Source organism: Dendropsophus ebraccatus, chromosome 5 (genome assembly GCF_027789765.1).
Source record: "Dendropsophus ebraccatus isolate aDenEbr1 chromosome 5, aDenEbr1.pat, whole genome shotgun sequence".
Taxonomy (NCBI): Eukaryota; Metazoa; Chordata; class Amphibia; order Anura; family Hylidae; genus Dendropsophus; species Dendropsophus ebraccatus.
The window spans coordinates 20,260,911-20,282,295 of record NC_091458.1 but is presented as its reverse complement, the minus strand read 5'-3'; the positions used below and the strand labels follow the sequence as shown (position 1 = coordinate 20,282,295).

General features: G+C 44.0%; 1 protein-coding gene across 2 annotated transcripts in view; it reads right to left on the bottom strand.

Moving 5' to 3' along the window:
- Positions 1 to 21,385, bottom strand: part of MRE11 (MRE11 homolog, double strand break repair nuclease) — a 161,133-nt gene that overhangs the window by 120,946 nt on the left and 18,802 nt on the right. For both annotated transcript variants that reach the window (XM_069971979.1, XM_069971980.1), the window contains exons 4-8: positions 20,399 to 20,559; positions 11,684 to 11,771; positions 11,012 to 11,153; positions 1,302 to 1,416; positions 171 to 356 (exon numbers count right to left, since the gene is read on the bottom strand). In XM_069971979.1, coding sequence (XP_069828080.1) covers positions 171 to 356; positions 1,302 to 1,416; positions 11,012 to 11,153; positions 11,684 to 11,771; positions 20,399 to 20,559 — 692 coding nt within the window. The remainder of the gene's footprint in view (positions 1 to 170; positions 357 to 1,301; positions 1,417 to 11,011; positions 11,154 to 11,683; positions 11,772 to 20,398; positions 20,560 to 21,385) is intronic.

Genomic DNA, 21,385 nt, shown 5'->3' with positions numbered 1-21,385 from the left:
TCGCGGAATTCCACCTGATTTACTCAGTGTGAACGTACCCTAAATCAAGAAGGGCGAAGGAAGCATTTTTGTCTGATAAGATATATCACAAAGTTTCTCATATTCACTTGTGCTATTGATCTTTGCAAAGTTGTTGAATAACAGCTCCTATTGAAAAGTAACAGACTTACTTCTTTACTGCCTCTCCAGGGGACAGGGAAGTGGCCACAGAACTCCCCGGCTGTGACACATAAAATAGCTGCTGTTCGTTCCTCTCCGGTGCGATCTTACACTCGTGTTCATGGCCCCAAATCACCAAATCCAAAAAGTCATCCAGAAACTGCTCAGGGATGTAATTTGTGGCTCCATGCTTACTCCTGCAAACAAACAACAAACCGGGATAAGTGACTGCCGCAAATTGCTGCTGGTTTCCTGTATGTAAAGGCATTGTAAGTATAGCATGGGGGTTCCCAGTATAATAGACAGGGGAGGACACAGGAGAGGAGATCACCACTACAAAGAAGGTGATAAAATATTTTGTGATTAAAGGGGAACTATCAGAAGGGGAGAAGAATCTAACCTGCTGATATGTCCCTATTGCACAGGAGACGCAGAGGAGGAAGGTATGAGTCTTATCTTCCTCCTTGGCGCCGTTCTGGTGCAGTTAGTAGTTTGCTCCATGACCAATCCGGACTGTTCCATTGATTACAATCAGAGAGGGGCGGGCAGGCCGGGGGCCAATCAGAGGTATGGCGGCAGGGCAGAGGAAGGTAAGAAACATTACAAATCTCTGGCACCAGTTTTTTTTTTTTTTTTACTGGAGTACCCCTTTAATAGTACGTAAAATTTGGGGCAAGGTTTAACCCTACCTACAGCTAAGGTCCTGCTCCCACAATGCCATGACAGCAGTGCCAGACCCCCTGACAGCTCTATCCTGCAGACCCCAATGACTTGCTATGGGATCCATCAGGTTCCACTGTGCTGGAGTAGTGTGAACACAGCCTAATCCGTTGCAGATAAATTATTTTGATGTTTCGTGACTTGTCACATGCTGTCTACTATATTGTACTTAACTTCTCTTCTCTAGAGTAAAAGCTTTTACCCAGAAAAAAATAAATTGCTCTTCGCGGAATTCCGAACCTATGTCAGGTTGACAATCATTCGAGGAATTTTCCTTGGCCTTTTACTGACAATGCTTTATAGATGGCTTTGTGCATTCCAGCTACAGAATACCAGAGTCTTTATAAAACTACAGTAAAAAAAAACGCCAGAACTTTCTAGAAACAGAGCAGATGTTTCGGCCGTACCTGGAGGATCCTTACCTGTTCTGATGAATCACAAATAAGTTGAACCAGCTGGCCTCGTCCTCCCGGGGGCGCAGCATTGTAACTTGTTTGTTAACAAACATTCGGTAAAGTCTTTCATCTGGAATGGAACCTAAAGTGAGAGAACGCAGAACAGCAAATGATCAGAGAGAACCGCAGCCGAGAACATACAGTAAATAGGCAGCGGGCAGGACGCCAGGAATACAGAGTGATAATACGCTGTCATTTCTCATTATAAGTCTATTACTGCACATACTGCTGCTAGATCACAGCCTGAAGCGACTCGTCCTCCATGCTCGGCGGGATAGAAAGTCTCGACACCATAGGCGACATTACATAAAATGACTTCTATCTGATTTCTGGCCAGTTTTGTGCTGATTTATTCCTCTTAAAGTGTACTTATTTAAAAAAAAAAAAAAAAAACTTTACAAATTTGCATGGTTTTATTAGATTAACACTTAAAGGGGCACTTCAGAGAGGACATTTTTTTTTTTATTAAATGGTGTCAGAAAGTTATACAGAATTGTAAATTAATCTTGCCTTACAGTAATTATCAGCTGCTGTATGTCCTCCAGTCTGACAGAGTGTTCTCTGCTGCCACCTGGCCATGTCAGGAACTGTCCAGAGCAGCAGCAAATGCCCATAGGAAACCTCTCCGGCTCTGAAGCTGATTGAGCCATGTGAAGGCTTATTAAACAGGAACCTATCAGCTACTATTAGTGTGTAATCTGGGTCTGCTGAGCCCATGTAAAAGGGAAAGAAAGTGGTAGAAATAAGAAAAGAAAAAAAAATTAAGAGGGGAAGGAGAATGAAGAAGAAAGGGAGAAAAGAGGAAGTAGAAGTGAGAAGGGAAAAGACAATGTGGGAGAGAGAGAAAAAATGAAAGAAGAGAAGGAAAAAGTGAAAGAAGGTAGAGGGAAAGCAAAAGAAGAGAGGGGGGAAAGTGAAAGAAGATAAAGGGAAAGCAAAAGAACAAGAGAGAGAGAGGGAAAGCAAAAGAAGAAGAGAGAGGGAAAGCGAAAGAAGAGAGAGGGAAAAGCAAAAGAAGAAGAGAGAGGGAAAGCAAAAGAAGAAGAGAGAGGGAAAGCGAAAGAAGAGAGAGGGAAAAGCAAAAGAAGAAGAGAGAGGGAAAGCAAAAGAAGAAGAGAGAGGGAAAGCGAAAGAAGAAGAGAGAGGGAAAGCGAAAGAAGAAGAGAGAGGGGAAGCAAAAGAAGAGGAGAGAGGAAAAGCAAAAAAGAAGAGAGGAAAAGCAAAAATAGAAGAGAGAGGAAAAGCGAAAGAAGAAGAGAGAGGGAAAGCGAAAGAAGAAGAGAGAGGGAAAGCAAAAGAAGAAGAGAGAGGAAAAGCAAAAGAAGAAGAGAGAGGAAAAGCGAGGGTGGGAGGGTGAAAAAGAGAGTAGTGTTATTGTGTGCTATCTGGGTCTGCTTGGCCCGTGTAAAGGGGCCATAAGAAACACAGGGAAAGGGAAATTGGAAGAAAGGGAAAGAGAAAACAAGATAAGAGGGGAAGGAGAATGAGAAAGAGGGAGAAAAATAGAAAGTAGAAGTAAGAAGAAGAAAGAGAATGTAGGAGAGAGAGGGTGTAAACAATAGAAAGGGGAAAGAGAGGAGGAGGAGGAGAGGGAGAGAAGGTGAAAGTAAAGTGAGAAGGAGAAAGAGGAAAAGTGAAAGAAGAAGAGAGAAAAAGTGAAAGAAGATAAAAAGTGAATAAAGAAGAGAGGGAAAAGTGAAAGTAAAAAAGAGAAGGGGAAAGAAAATGGGAAAGGTAGTAAAAAGAGAAGGGGAGAGAGTGCCTGAGAGAGTGTGGGGAAGTGAAAGCAGAAGAGAGTGAAAGAGAAAAGTAGAAAACAGAATGGGAAAGAGAATGAGCAAGGGATGGAGAGAAAGTAAAGAGATGACTGAGGAAGAAAAGATACAGGTAGGAAGCAGAAGAAACAGGGGAAGAGATGGAAGATGGAAAAACAGAGAAGGAAATAAAAAGAAATAATAAAAAGAAAAGGATCCCGCCTCTGCCACTGACTGGCTGAGCGGACTTGAAAGGTGACATCTCAGGCCCGCGTCAGAGACAAGTAAGCGGCCGGGCAGTGCGGACCGGAGCAGCGCGATCCGCGACACGGCGCTGGAACCAGGGAGGTAAGGGGACGTCATTGCCCTCATCCACCTCCTCCCCGGCCATAGGCAAAAAACCCCTCCAGCCCTCCTACCCCTTTAAGTCCCTATTACACGAAGCGACTATCGTCCGTTACAGCCGATAATCATCTGGTGTAATAGAAGACCACGATCAACCGACATGCACAATGAATGTAGAAAGATAAATGACTAAGATAGCAATGATCTGCTGGCGTCGCTCCACGTAATAGGAGGCAGACCGCTGCTATCTCTTATGGGCTGCCTGGACGATCTAAGCATTCTAAAACACACAATTTTTATGTCTTTACGTCATCCAGTACTTAACAGCTGCTGTATGTCCTGCAAGTGGTGGTGTTTTCTTTCCAGTCTGACCCAGTGCTCTCTGCTGTCACCTCTGTCCATGTCAGGAACTGTACAGAGCAGTAGCAAATCCTCATAGAAAACTTCTCCTGCTCTGGACAGTTCCTGACATGGACAGAGGTGGCAGCAGAGAGCACTGTGTCAGACTGGAAAGAATACACCACTTCCTGCAGGGCATACAGCAGCTGATAACTACTGGAATACTTGAGATTTTTAAACAGAAGTAATATACAAATCTGTATAACTTTCTGACATAGGGTGATTTTTTAAAAAAAAGTTCTCTGGAGTGCCCCTTTAACCCCTTAAGGACAGAGCCTGAAATGGCCTTAATGACAAAGACAAATTTTATGAATATGACCAGTGTCACTTTATTCATTAATAACTTCGGAATGCTTTTACCTAGCCGGCTGATTCTGAGATTGTTTTCTCGTGACATATTGTACTTTACATTTCTGGTAAATTGGAGTCGATACTCATAACAAATCTTTATGAAAAAACCCCAAATAATGTGAAAAAAATGTGAAAAACTGCATTATTCCAACTTTGAAACTTTTTTGCTTATACAGAAAGTGGTTATACCACATAAATTATATATTAAATAGCATTAGCAACATGTCTACTTTATGTTGGCGGCATTTATTAAACTATCTTTCAGATTTTTTTAGACAATAGGGAGCTTAAAACATTAGCAGCAAATTTCCAAATTTTCAGTAAAATTTCAAAATCAGATATTTTTAGGGACCTGTTCAGGTTTAAAGTGTATTTGAGGGGCCTGTATGTTAGAAAGCCCCACAAAGCACCCCATTTCAGAAACTGCACCCCCCACACTCTGCAAAAGCACATCCAGAAAGTGTTTTAACCCTTTAGGGGAGTCACAGAAATAAAAGCTAAGTGTGTAAGAAATTTGAAAATTTTAATTTTCTGTGCAGAGATTTTATTGTAATCCAATATTTTTCATAATTATAAACCTATTACCAGATAAATGCACCCCAATAATTATTGTCCCGTTTCTGCAGTTTATAGAAATACCCCATATGTGACCCTATTGCGCTATCTGACACAACCACAAGCCTCAGATGTAAGGGAGCGCCTAGTGAATTTCAATGGCTCCGTTATATTTGGTCATTTCTGACCGTACCACTTCAGGTTGGCAGAGGCTCTGGGGTGCCAAAACCTAAAAAACACCCCTAAAGGGACACCATTTAGAAAACTACACCCCTGAAGGAATGTAACAAGGGGTGCGGTGAGCATCTGGACCCCACAGGTGCTTCACACATTTTCCGAACAATATGGCGTGAAAAAAGAAAAATTTATTTTTTACACTAAAACGTTGTTCTAGCCTTCAATTTTTCATTTTCTTAAAGGGATAAGAGGAAAAAAAAGACACAAAATGTGTAGCGCAGTTTCTCCCGAGTACGGAAATACCCCACATGTGGCGATAAAGCGCCAAGCGGGCGCAGGACGAGCCTCCAAAGGGAAGAAGCGCCAATTGGCTTTTGGAAGCTGAATTTCACTGAAATGGATTTCAAGGGCCATGTCGCATTTACAGAGGCCTCGTGCTGCCAAGACACTGGAAACCCCCCACAAGTGACCCCATTCTGGAAACTACACCCCTCAAGGAATCTAACAAGGGGGGCAGTGAGCATATGGACCCCACTGGTGACGGGCACAAATGTGGAACAATGTGACGTGAAAGGGAATATTTTCATTTTTTCACTTTCATGGCACAAATGTGCCAGTCATCAAGGGGTCCATATCCTCACTGCACCCCTTGTTAGATTCCTTTAGGGGTGTAGTTTCCAGAATGGGGTCACTTGTGGGGGGTTTCCAGTGTTTTGGCAGCACGAGGGCTCCGTAAATGCGACATGGCGTTCATCATCTATTCTAGCCAAATCCAACCTCCAAAATCCAAATGGCGCTCCTTCCCTTCGGAGGCTTGCCCTGCACCCACATGGCGCTTTATGTCCACATGTGGGGTATTTACAGACTCAGGGGGAATTGCTCTACACATTTTGTTTTTTTTCCCTCTTTTAACCCCTTGTGAAAATGATAAATTCAAAGCTAAACCTACATTATAGTGTAAAAAATGTAATATTTTATTTTCACGCCACATTGTTCCACATTTGTGCCAGTCACCAGTGGGGTCCATATGCTCACTACACCCCTTGTTACATTCCTTGAGGGGTGTAGTTTCCATAATGGGGTCACTTGTGGGGGGTTTCAACTGTCTTGGCAACACAGGGGCCTTTTGAATGCAACATGGCCCCTCGAAATCCATTCCATCCAAATCCAGCCTTCAAAAACCAAATGGCGCTCCTTCCCTTCGGAGGCTTACCCTGCACCCGCATGGCGCTTTATGTCCACATGTGGGGTATTTCCGTACTCAGGGGAAATTGCGCTATACATTTAGTGTTTTTTTTTATCTTTTAGCCCCTTGTGAAAATGAAAAAATCATGACAAGATTAATGATTTAGAGTAAAAATTTTACAAAAATTACACTAAATGTTGGTCTAGCCTTGATTTTTTCCATTTCCACAAGGGGTTAAAAAAGAAAGTGAACGTGTAGGGTAGTTTCCCCTGAGTATGAAAATACCCCACATGTGGGCATAATGTGCCATATGGGCACAGGGCACGCCAACAAAGGGACAGAGCGCCATTTAGAGGCTGGAATGGAGGATGGAGGCCATGTCGCAATTACAAAGCTCCTGTGCTGCCAGGACAGTAGAAACCCCCCACAAGTGACCCCATTCTGGAAACTACACCCCATAAGGAATCTAACAAGGGGTGCAGTGAGCATATGGACCCCACTGTGACGGGCACTTACGTAGAACATGTGCCGAGAAAATAAAAAATACCATTTTTTTCATTTTCACGTCCCAAATGTGGCCGTCACCAGGGGGCCATATCCCCGCTGCCCCCCTTGTTAGATTCCTTATCGGGTGTAGTTTCCAGAATGGGGTCACTTGTGGGGGGTTTCTACTGTCCTGGCCGCACAGAGGCTTTGTAATTGCATCATGGCATCCTCTAATGGGAATGGCGGCCATACCTATTTAGCTGGGGAAAAGGGACAATTCTAATTTATTTGGGGGTATTAGGCCAATTATTAGTTTATAAGGTTGGAAATTACAGGTGTCCATCAAATTCAACCTGTGTTGATCCAGAGGAAGGCAAAAAACCCTCGTGAGGTAGACGACAGTAGCCTCATCACAGGGGAAAAATTCCTTCCCGACTCCATAATGGCGATCAGAATAATCCCTGGATCAACGTGACCCCTGAAATAGGAATAAGGGACAGAATTTAGATAATGTAGAACTCCAGTGACGTGTGGTGCGCCTTGAAGCGATCCAGTATGCAGAGGCCGGGGGGATCAGGACAGGTGTCACACTGGAAAATGGTGTCCTTCCTGATCCCCCTGTTACGCCACACTCTGCACTTCTTCTGGGGTCTCCTGTTTTCCAGTGTGGGGGACGTCACCTGGAAAATGTTGTCCTGGTGAAATACGGGGTCCTTCATATCCAGAAGCGCTGGGTCCGCTCCATGGCTGCTAAATATTAGGGCTTTATTACTGCTTCTGATATTTTCGGATTGTGCCGCAAGCTACAGTAGCTCAGGCAGCGAGGGACCGGAAGAGGGGGGTGCTGGTATAAAAGTTATCCCCGTACAGGTGGTGACCTTTATCCAGCAGTGGGAAGATCAGGTCCCAAACTATCTCCCCACTAACTCGGAGGATGGGGGGTGGGGGTGGCATCTGGGGGCTGGATTCGGGTGTCCCTTCCTTCATACACTCTAAGGGTACGTGCACACTGCGGAATGGCGAAGGATAACCCTTTGTGCATTCCGCAGCTGGCACCTGATGGCACCTGGCGGACTGATGCAGGCGCACGTCTCCGTCTGTGTCATAGACTCCATTCTATGCACGGGCGGATTCCGCTCTCCGTCCAACGTGTTCATTCTTTGGATGGACGATGGAATCCGCCCGTGCATAACATGGAGTCTATGACACAGGGGGAGACACACGCCCGCATCAGTCCGCCGGTGGGTGCCAGCTGCGGAATGCACAAAGGATTATCCTTCGCCATTCCGCAGTGTGCACGTACCCTAAATCCGTAAGTGCACCCTGAGGTACTCTCACAGAGTTTGTAGAATTTCACGCCATACAGTCATCTCTTATTGGGACGGTACTGGCGGAAAAGACGTGTCTGGGGGGCAGCGTACGCTACGCTACCCCCAGACACGTCACTGGATGATGAGGATGAATGGAGGAAAGAAGGATCCCCCCCATTCATCCTCACTGGCTGTTTCGGTGTCGGAGGCAATAATAACGTATGCGTCCGACGCCGAAAACACCCTGGGGGCCATCTTTATACGGGGATTAGTATATGTGGTATGTAGTGGTGTAGTGTCAAACTTTATTTAATGTAGTGTAGTGTGGTGTAATGTAGTGTTTTTTACGTGTTTTTTTACAGTAAGTATAAAAAAAAAACCTATGCCAAAAATGATGTTGCTGATAAATGCCGCACTTATGTGCGGCACTTATCAGTAGACCGTGGCAGTAGGATATAGAAAAAAAACACCCTACGCCAAAAAGGAGGAGTTGCTGATTAGCAGCGCACTTTCGTGCGATGCTGATCAACACTCAGCGGTGATAGGGTGCGGAAAATACAAAAAAAAATTTTGAAAAAAAAACAAAAAACTTTTTCTACATTCTGAACATCCCTGTAGCTGCTGATAAGTGTATTACACATATCAGCCGCTAGAGGGCAGCAGAGCGCAAAATCCGGAAAAAGACGAGGCTGAGCCGAAAAAAGCCGATGGGGACCGCCGGAAATAGCCGAAGACCCGATGGAAAGACGGAGGACGCCGCGAACCCGGAAGACGCCGATCAGGACCCCGGGACAGGTGAGTAATATACAAATACCTGCTCTGGACCCCTCAGCAACCTAGCTGAGGGGTCCAGAGCAGGTATTTACTATTTTTGTGGACTCTGATCGCCGTGCCACCGGCCCGATCGCCGTGAACGGCTGGCCGGTACCGGCTGGCCATTCACGGCGATCGGGCCGGTGGCACCGTGACCACCATTACTTTTTACAGTAATGGCGGTCGGTGCCGTCCTCGGACAGCACCGACCGCCATTTTTTCCGGGTCATCGGGTCACCGATGACCCGGAAAGGTTCCGATCGCCGCTATCGGCTGATCTGAATTGATCAGCCAATATCGGCGATCGTAAGCACGGGGGGGGTTTACCACCCCCCGTGCCGAGAAGCTTAGATGGCCTGCTATGATTTATAGCAGGCCATCTTCCCCGATCGCTGTGTGTTCGCACACAGCGATCGGGGAAGATGGCCTGCTATAAATAGGGGGAAACATCGGGCGTAAATTTACGCTCTGATGCGTTAAGTACCAGGGCGCGAGGGCGTAAATTTATGCCCGATGTCGTTAAGGGGTTAAGGCATAGTTCTATTTATACAGTCTTAAAATTACAAACAGGCTTTTAATAACAACCATGAGGTAGATGTGGCCCTTGGCGACAATGAGTTTCACATCCCTGGTGTACGGGTTTATAAATAGTTTATGACACTTACTAAAACTCATATATGGCACCCTCGTTTCTTTGAAACTTTATTTACTAGACCCAACCCGGTCCCTTTAACTCAGTATTCTCCCCGTCGCTCATCTCTCTGCGTATTCTCAGATGATTTTTACATCTACATCATGAATCCTTGTCATCGCTCCATCTCAATCCCTTCTCCTCCTGGAAGGAAAATACTTGACATTTAAAATAAATTGGAGCCAGTTCTGCAAGATTAGAGGATTCTGTGTGGCGAATGCAAACTGTATTATTAATGGTGCGGGATCGGCTAATAAAGGCGCGGAGGAGAAAGGTTTCATCGGAGCCACAGCCGCTGACTGCCAGACACTTTTCTACTCATTTCCCGACCATTACATAAGATGAACGGAGGGCTCAGGGGCTGCAAGGAGTTTAACCTTTGACCCACACAGTACGGAGAATTATTACTGGAAAGCTCAATACTGTTATATATTCTCCCATTATATAACAGACCAAGGCGGGAAAATCACACAATATACAGATAGAGCTGTTCCAGATCCAACAATGCACAGTGTAGACAGTAAGGAGCTAGACAAACAGATGGATGGATGGATGGATGGATGGAAATAGATAGATAGATAGATAGATAGATAGATAGATAGATAGAGAGAGAGAGATAGATAGATAGATAGATAGATAGATGACAGACATAAAGGAGGAGTCCAGCGAAAATTTTTATTAAAGTATCGTATTGGCCCCTAAAAGTTATACAAATCACCAATATACACTTATTTGGGGAAATGCTTGTAAAGTGCTTTTTTCCCTGCACTTACTACTGCATCAAGGCTTCACTTCCTGGATAACATGGTGATGTCACTTCCTGGATAACATGGCGATGTCACTTCCTGGATAACATGGTGATGTCACTTCCTGGATAACATGGCGATGTGACTTCTTGGATAACATGGTGATGTCACTTCCTGGATAACATGGTGATGTCACGACCCGACTCCCAGAGCTGTGCGGGCTGTGGCTGCTGGAGAGGATGATGGCAGGGGGATGCTCAGTGTCCCTCCAGTGCCCTGTGTCCCTCAGTGTCCCCTGCCATCATCCTCTCCAGGAGCCACCGCCCGTAAAGCTCTGGGAGTCGGGTCGTGACATCGCCATGTTATCCAGGAAGTGACATTGCCATGTTATCCAGGAAGTGACATCGCCATGTTATCCAGGAAGTGACATCGCCATGTTATCCAGGAAGTGACATCGCCATGTTATCCAGGAAGTGACATCGCCATGTTATCCAGGAAGTGACATCGCCATGTTATCCAGGAAGTGACATCGCCATGTTATCCAGGAAGTGACATCGCCATGTTATCCAGGAAGTGACATCGCCATGTTATCCAGGAAGTGACATCACCATGTTATCCAGGAAGTGTCACCATCATGTTATCGAGGAAGTGACATCACCATGTTATCCAGGAAGTGAAGCCTTGATACAGTAAGTGGAGGGAAAAAAGCACTTTATAAGCATTTCCCGTAATAAGTATATATTGGGGATTTGTATAACTTTTGGGGGGGCAATACAATACTTTAATAAAAAAATATTACCGGACTTCTCCTTTAAGGACACAGTACTGCATACATATTAATCAGCTCCATTGGAGATGTCTTACCTAATCCATACATAGCGATCTTCGTCCGGCCTTTCTGCAGCAGTATTGGGCTGATGTCAATTTTCTCTACAGACGTGGATCGTCCAAAATGGTTCACAAGCCCGGCACAACTTAGTAAATCCAGTGCACAAAGACCATCGGCCTATAAAGATAAAACACGGAGGACCAACTGATTGTCTTCCATTGTTCAGAGCTTAGAGGTCAACATCTTCCCATAAAAGATACTTGTGTGGCTCAGAATTCTGTGGATATTGTGGAGCCCTGTTCTCACTATAGAATGGATGGTGCAGGTGGGGGAAAAAAAAACACCACTAATTTAATGCAAAAACAGCGCCACCCCTGTCCTCAGGTTGTGTGTAATATTACAATTCATCCCCATTAACTTAAATGGAACTGAGCACAAAACTGCATCCAACAGGTGTAGAGCTGCTCCTGGAAGAAAGAGGCCATGTTTTTCTAAGCCTGGACAACCCCTTTAACTAGCACAGGGTTTTAATATACAACAGAACAGACGATGAAGGAGGAGGGTAAAGCGGTGAGAGGTTTATTTTTATCTTTCCCTTTAAGAAGTAAAATATAATTTTCTGCTATATTTTCTTTCATCATTGCTGCATTGTCAATGCTAAAAAGAAATCTCAGCGTCTACATGTATTAAGATATTAGGACAATTACCCCAGTTGGATCATCATGATTTCCATGGACACTGAAAGCCGGAATAGAAATGTTTAGATTGTCATCCTGGTAATTTACCCACGGAAATCTGTGAAAAATAAAAAGTAATAGGATTACAAACAAACAGTGCTCCCAGTTGGTGTAAGTAATAACCACAGGTATCATTTCAAGTCTTAAGGGATAGTTTCTGTAAAATAATGATACCTGTCTTAAATGATAGAACCTACTATAATACTGCCACTATGTACAAAAATATAACTATTATCATACTGCTATAATACTGCTCCCTATATACAAGACTATAACCACTATAATACTGCTCCCATATACAAGAATATAACTACTATAATACTGCTCCTATATACAAGAATATAACTACTATAATACTGCCTCCTATGTACAAGAATATAACTACTATAATACTGCTACTATATACAAGACTATAACTACTATAATACTGCTCCTATATACAAGAATATAACTACTATAATACTGCCTCCTATGTACAAGAATATAACCACTATAATACTGCTCCCATATACAAGAATATAACTACTATAATACTGCTCCTATATACAAGAATATAACTACTATAATACTGCCTCCTATGTACAAGAATATAACTACTATAATACTGCTACTATATACAAGACTATAACTACTATAATACTGCTCCTATATACAAGAATATAACTACTATAATACTGCTCCTATATACAAGAATATAACTACTATAATACTGCTCCTATATACAAGAATATAATTACTATAATACTGCTCCCTATATACAAGAATATAACTACTATAATACTGCTCCTATATACAGGAATATAACTACTATAATACTGCTCCTATATACAGGAATATAAGTACTATAATACTGCTCCCTATATACAAGAATATAACTACTATAATACTGCCCCTATATACAGGAATATAACTACTATAATACTGCCCCTATATACAGGAATATAACTACTATAATACTGACCCCTATATACAAGAATATAACTACTATAATACTGCCCCCTATATACAAGAATATAACTACTATAATACCGCTCCCTATATACAAGAATATAACTACTATAATACTGCTCCTATATACAAGAATATAACTACTATAATACTGCCTACTATATACAGGAATATAACTACTATAATACTGCTCCTATATACAAGAATATAACTACTATAATACTGCCTCCTATATACAAAAATATAACTACTATAATACTGCCCCCTATATACAAGAATATAACTACTATAGTACTGCTTCCTATATACAAGAATATAACTACTATAATACTGCTCCTATATACAAGAATATAACTACTATAATACTGCTCCCTATATACAAGAATATAACTACTATAATACTGCTCCTATATACAAGAATATAACTACTATAATACTGCTCCTATATACAAGAATACAACTACTATAACTCTGCTCCTATATACAAGAATATAACTACTATAATACTGCTCCTATATACAGGAATATACTACTATAATACTGCTCCTATATACAAGAATATAACTACTATAATACTGCTCCTAATAATTCTTGATAATAAAGCTCTTTATTGGAGACTGAATTTGACATGAAGACTATTTTGCGCTTGGAAATCGCTCTGAGGCCATTGATAATGGAGTCACTACGAGGCGCCTGTAGCTGAATAAATCACCATTGTGCAGGCGCCAGCTCAGTGTGACACCAGGCAGCATTTAACAGACTCATGTATATGCCTCTTATTACTCAGCCGGCAAGTTGACATTAAGACACATTACTTAGACAGGCCGGCATCACTTGGGGATTAGAATGAAGTTATTAAATTACTGGAATGATGTCAGCTGACTGTGACAAGGGATTTATACCCTCACCTGTCACACATATACTGGCTACATCACTAAACATAAATCTATTATCCCCTGTTATCAGCCGTCTCAGGCTAAGGGGAGGGATAAGGACCGTGTATTAGGATGGGCAGAAAATTAGACCTCCTGCTATAGTTAAACGTCACTGTCATTAAAAAAAATAAAAATAAAGATACTATACACAATTTATACTTTTACAATTTAAGTTTTAAAATATTTATATACATTTACATTTTTAGCCCACATAGAGGACATAAAAATGCAACTTTATCACTCATACAGTACACTGCAACGTATTGCAGTGTACTGTCCAACTGCCAATCTCCTATTGCAGCCTGCCTTAGACAGAATGTAACAGGGCAGCTCCAGAGGCCTTCAAAACGCCCCCTGACTGCCAAACCAACCAACTCCCACTCCACAGTTGTGTACAGAGACATGACAGGACTGGCACATGTCAAATAACTGCTTAGATGCAATGGTTGTTACTGACTCCGGCATCTAGGGGGTTAAGATGGCAATAAAGGACTGAAGTCTGACCCCATCAGCCAAACACTCCTTTAGCTGACATACTGTATACTCCAAACAACCCACCCCACCGATCCATATACATTAGATATTGGACACAGATGGGCAAGTTTAGACGAGTTTAAATTAGTACTTCAACCCACTATTTCACTGATGTCATAGAAACCAGGGCTGTGGAGTCGGTAAGCCGCAGCTCCGACTCCAATTCCGACTCCTGAATTTTATCAGGACCGACTCCGACTCCTGCTCCTTCATAAATGGCTGGTCATATACCAGGGGAGTTATTTATCACACAGGCTCAGCAGCTTCTCCCTAATGTCCTACATGATCCTGGAGTGACTTCTGAGGGAATAAGGAATACTGTACTGTATATAAAGCAGCTTCTCCTGTGTGTGCAGTGGATGCAGCCAGTCTCCAGCCTCCATGTCTTGAACTACTCAGAACTAGACTAGATGGAGCAGGTGGTCTTTTCCTGCTGACAGTCTTCTAGGTTTGTAACTAAATATTCACCACACACACACACACACACACACACACAGAAACACTGCTAACAATGCCAGATCCCTGTGATATAGAGGTCAGCCATAGTGATATAGAGAGGGGTCACACATAGTGATATAGAGAGGGGTCAAACAGTGATATAGAAGGTCACACAGTGATATAGAAGATCACTGTGGGGGCACGCAATAGCACGCACACACACACAGCCTGCTGCAGCCATAGCATACACATACACCCACACAGCCTGCTGCAGCTATAGCACACACACACAGCCTGCTGCAGCCATAGCAGACATACACACAGCCTGTGTAGTCATAGCACACACAGGGCTGGCCTTAGGGTAGACGGCGCCCTGTGCGAAATTTTTCGAGGTGCCCCCACCACCACCACCAAAACCTACCGCCCAACCCCACTCTCAGCTGCAGTGCTGCATGACCACAACCCCATCATACCCTATCAGGGTACAAAAATCCAGTAATAGTAGCAAATCCTGGCACTACTTATCCTCGCCTATCCGTGCTCAGTCCATGAGAGGTACTTACAAGAATACGATGTAGAAAATAATAGCAAGACGGCACTCACCGGATTCAGCTGGATGCTGTTTATCTGCAAGGCTTCCCTGTATGCCATTGCATTTGTATTTGGTGATTTTTGCAACTAAACAGCATCCAGCTGAATCCAGTGAGTGCCGTCTTGCTATTATTTTCTACATCATACCCTATCAGGGGATGATGGGGGTTGTGTTCATGTAACACTGCAGCTTTTAGGGGATCATGGGGGTTGTAGTCATGTAACACTGCAGCTATGAGGGGGGTTGTAGTCATGTAACACACACCAGCTACCAGGGTGTAATGGGGGTTGTAGTCATGTAACACACACCAGCTACCAGGGTGTAATGGGGGTTGTAGTCATGTAACACACACCAGCTACCAGGGTATAATGGGGGCTGTAGTCATGTAACACACACCAGCTACTAGGGTATAATGGGGGTTGTAGTCATGTAACACACACCAGCTACCAGGTTATGATGGGGGTTGTAGTCATGTAACACACCAGCTACCAGGTTATGATGGGGGTTGTAGTCATGTAACACACACCAGCTACCAGGTTATGATGGGGATTGTAGTCATTTAACACACACCAGCTACCAGGGTATGATGGGGGTTGTAATCATGTAACACACACCAGCTACCAGGGTATGACGGGGGTTGTAATCATGTAACACACACCAGCTACCAGGGTATAATGGGGGTTGTAGTCATGTAACACACACCAGCTACCAGGGTATAATGGGGGTTGTAGTCATGTAACACACACCAGCTACCAGGGTATGATGGGGGTTGTAGTCATGTAACACACACCAGCTACCAGGGTATGATGGGGGTTGTAATCATGTAACACACACCAGCTACCAGGGTATGATGGGGGTTGTAATCATGTAACACACACCAGCTACCAGGGTATGATGGGGGTTGTAATCATCTAACACACACCAGCTACCAGGTTATGATGGGGGTTGTAGTCATGTAACACACACCAGCTACCAGGGGATAATGGGGTTTGTAATCATGTAACACATACCAGCTACGAGGGTATGATGGGGGTTGTAATCATGTAACACACACCAGCTACCAGGGTATGATGGGGGTTGTAACCATGTAACATACACCAGCTACCAGGGTATGATGGGGGTTGTAGTCATGTAACACACACCAGCTACCAGGGTATGATGGGGGTTGTAATCATGTAACACACACCAGCTACCAGGGTATGATGGGGGTTGTAGTCATGTAACACACACCAGCTACGAGGGTATGATGGGGGTTGTAATCATGTAACACACACCAGCTACGAGGGTATGATGGGGGTTGTAATCATGTAACACACACCAGCTACCAGGGTATGATGGGAGTTGTAGTCATTTAACACACACCAGCTACCAGGGTATGATGGGGGTTGTAATCATGTAACACACACCAGCTACCAGGGTATGATGGGGGTTGTAGTCATGTAACACACACCAGCTACCAGGGTATAATGGGGGTTGTAATCATGTAACACACACCAGCTACCAGGGTATGATGGGGGTTGTAGTCATGTAACACACACCAGCTACCAGGGTATGATGGGGGTTGTAATCATGTAACACACACCAGCTACCAGGGGATAATGGGGGTTGTAATCATGTAACACACACCAGCTACCAGGGGATAATGGGGGTTGTAATCATGTAACACACACCAGCTACCAGGGGATAATGGGGGTTGTAATCATGTAACACACACCAGCTACCAGGGGATAATGGGGGTTGTAATCATGTAACACACACCAGCTACCAGGGTATAATGGGGGTTGTAGTCATGTAACACACACCAGCTACCAGGGGATAATGGGGGTTTGGGAAATACTAGCAGCACTCAGCAGCCTGACAGACAACACATTGATGATGACACTCACTGACAGAGTTGCTGCTGCTCCTTTTCATAGTCCAGTCCCTGGTAGGAGTCCTCCAGCTGCCGCCATCACTCCCCCTCCTCCCTCCTCACACACAGCAGGAGAGGGGGAGGGGCCGTCAGCAGCTCCGTGCAGCATGTGAGTGTAGGGACTGGGGAGAGAACCAGCCGGGGCCAGAGGCGGCATCCAGGGGCTGAGAGGGCAGCACTTGCCAGATACTGACGGTCTGGCAAGTGCCTGTGTGGCCCGAGGGCGCTGTCAGGAAGGCAGGAGAGGGGAAAGGAACAAACCCCTGCGGGAGGAGGAAGGCGCTCCTGCAGACAGAACATCTAACAGCAGGAGCGCCCCCTGCTGGCCGGGAGTGATGCTGCGCCCTGTGCAACCGCACTGGCTTCACACCCCTAAGGCCGTCCCTGAGCACACACACACACACACCCTACTGCAGCCATAGCACACACACACACAGCTGCAGCGATTGAACACTGAAGAAAAACACACAATCTTCTCCCAGAGAGAAAACACCACACTGAGGACAGAGGTTACTGCTACACTACTTATGTCTTCTCCTCCTCCTCTTTATTACACAGGATATCTTCATATTACACTGCTGCTCATATACAGTCATCCACCCTCCAGGAAGAGAACAGCACAGATCCCCCCCACACACAATGGACTCTTCCAGCTCAGAAACAAACTGCCAAATAGTGACCAACAACTTTTCCCCGACCACCCTTATGTAATAGGGCCAGTGTCCTATTACTGATATATCTCCCCGACCACCCTTATCTAATAGGGCCAGTGTCCTATTACTGATATATCTCCCCGACCCCCTTATGTAATAGGGCCAGTGTCCTATTACTGATATATCTCCCCGACCCCCTTATGTAATAGGGCCAATGTCCTATTACTGATATATTCCGCGACCACCCTTATCTAATAGGGCCAGTGTCCTATTACTGATATATCTCCCCGACCCCCTTATGTAATAGGGCCAGTGTCCTATTACTGATATATTCCCTGACCTCCCTTATGTAATAGGGCCAGTGTCCTATTACTGATATATTCCCTGACCTCCCTTATGTAATAGGGCCAGTGTCCTATTACTGATATATTCCCTGACCTCCCTTATGTAATAGGGCCAGTGTCCTATTACTGATATATCTTCCCGACCACCCTTATGTAATAGGGCCAGTGTCCTATTAGAATGTTGCTCATAATATATATTCATGAGCAAAACTTGTAAAATTCATATCAAAATTCAATTCTACATTTTTTAAAGATTTTTTTTAAAGCTGGAGTCGGTACAATTTTTTCCGACTCCAACTCCGACTCTAGCCAAAACTAGCTCCGACTCCAACTCCACAGCCCTGATAGAAACAGAGACTAAGCATACCATAGCCCCCAACCGTTAAGTGTCCTGCTACCTCCCGTCACAGCAAAGCCAAATCTGCTCACCAGCTTCTGAGTCCCATTCCAGAGTCCCTCCACCTGCCTCTTGAGTCTGCAGATTCGGCCCGAACAGATCTGCTCATTTCTAACAGGTATACGGTATGGTACATTTTTACCCCCAGACAACAAGAGTTTAGAAAAAAATCTACTCTGTGGAGTACAAGTAAGGAATTGTGGGGGACTTGCAGGGCACAAATCTGCAGTAAAATATAAGACCTACTCGTAAATAACCCTTAGCCCTTTTTTTGGAGAAAAATAAAATAACGTAAGACCCTGTTTTATTTTAGGACCCTAAAATAACGGCAAAAAAAAAAGTATACTCACCTAGCCCTGATCTCCCTCTTCTCTTGTAAGGCTCTGTCCAGTCCCCTGATTTCTCTTCTTCCTGCTTGCAAAACAAGTTCTCAGGAGCAGGACCTGCCGGCCAATCACTGGCCAGGATTGGACACTGCTGTGGACAGTGATTGGCTCATCTGGAACGTCTTTCTCCCTGAGAAGCAGGAGAAAGAGAGATCAGGGGACCAGAAGAGCCATAAAAGAGCTGCAGGGGTGGGTATGGGGCTGGGCGAGTATGTTTTTTTTTTTCTGTTCTGTTTTTATTTTTAGTCCTGGTCCGGAATACTCCTTTAGGAATATGCTGTTTTCAGGATGAAAATGTCTGATTATTAATTAGTCACAGCTAAGAATACACGGGAAGAGGTGGCCGCCAGCCCACACGTGAATATTACACTCAGAGCAGCGACATTAACGCACGCGTATATACTAACGTCATATCCCACATTAACCTCAACATGCTAATTACATATAATCAGGAACAGCAGAGACGGAAGCGGGATGAAGACAACGCAAGCGTCTGCCTCGCTATACACGACCTCCATCTCTACGGAACATTTCATTCTCTCTATTAAGAAAATAAATGACTTACTGCCGTGTAAATGGTTCCTAACACGGTGAGACTCGTCGAGACACGATCATAAAATAAGTAACTGCAAGTATAAACCTATATACTTAACATGTCAGGGAAACTGAATATAGAAAGATATATATATATATTATAATTTTATATATATATATATATATATATATATATATATATATATATATATATATATATATATATATGTATATGTTAAAAAGGGGAACAAAATCAGAGTATACATTTTTCATAAAAGGGATTCTCCACTCTGAACAAAAATCTTTTTTTTTTCAAAACAACTGGTTTCAGAAAAGTTATGTAGATTTGTAATTTACTTCTATTTGCAAATCTCAAGTCTTCCAGTACTTATCAGCTGCTGTATGTCCAGCAGGAAGTGGTGTATTCTTTCTAGTCTGACACAGTGCTCTCTGCTGCCCCCTCTATCCATGTCAGGATCTGTCCAGAGCAGGAGAGGTTTTCTATGGGGATTTGCTACTGCTCTGGACAGTTCCTGACATGGCAGCAGAGAGCACTGTGTCAGACTGTAAAGAATATACCACTTCCTGCAGGACGTGCAGCAGCTGATAAGTACTGGAAGATTGGAAATTTTTAAACAGAAGTAATTTACAAATCTGAATAACTTTCTAACACCAGTTGATTTGAAAGACAAAAAAAACGTTTGCTGGAGTATGCGTCTGTGTGACACCAGTGTATATAGTGGGATGACAGGTGCACACGAATGAGCCCACAAAGCATGCACACAAAAAACAGGGTAGGGAGACGTTCATTGTGTCTACGTCTATGAGACTTGCCGTAAAGCATGTCACTAAATGCTGTTAAAAACAGCTTAGGCAAAACATCAGCGTCAATTATAATGTACTATAAATAAGATTTAACAAAGTACAAAGACATGTTCCAGTATCTGGCTTTATCAGTAAAACTAGGCCATGAATTGCCTATAAGAAATCAGATGGTCTAGCACTCACTTACTTGCTATAGCTAAAGTTGACAGACTGATCACTGAGAACCTCAAACTGGACCGGCCGATCCCCCATGCAGTACTTCCTGAACAGCTCCATACACGCATGTAGAGTCCTCCTGGACGGTTTGTTGTCATGGAACAGATCTCCACCGAGAAGCAGAAAGTCCACCTAAAGACAAAGATGTAGATGAGATGCAGGAGAAAAGCATAATGAACAATAAAAAAAACATAAAAAACAAGTTTAAGAACTATATCCAGCACTGCCTTCCATGTCTGCTGCCGCACCCAGGGAAGGGTGAAATGGTACCCCTTTAAGATCCCTGTTTTATTGCCTTTTTTCAAAGAATAGAAAAGTAATCTATACAAGAAGCAATGTTAGGTAGGGCCTGGATTTTGTCGTGGCTAGGCTTAAAGGGTCTAGATATAGTCCTGGTATATTCACAGCTAGACTTAAATGGTCTGGGTATAATCATGGCTAGGCTTAAAGGGTCTGGGTACAGTCATGGCTAGGCTTGAAGGGTCTGGGTACAATCATGGCTAGGCTTAAAGGGTCTACATATAATTATGGCTAGGCTTGAAGGGTCTGGGTATAATCACGGCTACGCTTAAAGGGTCTGGATATAATCATGGATAGGCTTGAAGGGTCTGGGTATAGTCATGGCTAGGCTTGAAGGGTCTGGGTATAGTCATGGCTAGGCTTGAAGAGCCTGGGTATGGTAGCAGCTAGGGTTGAAGAGTCTGGATATAATCATGGCTAGGCTTGAAGGGTACCGGAGCGCCGTGATGCGGGACCCGCCGCTGGAACTGGCGAGGTGAGTGAACGTCTTTTCCCTCGGCCACCTCGGCCCCGGTCCCAGCGCAAAAGTGCCCCCACGCTGGAGTACCCCTTTAAGCAGAATCTGTCAGCTCCCGGGCCCTACCTAAGGTGCTGACAGTGTGCTGTAGCTGGCAGCCCCCTGGTTAGCAAGGCAACTTTTGGTAATTTTCCGTGCAGT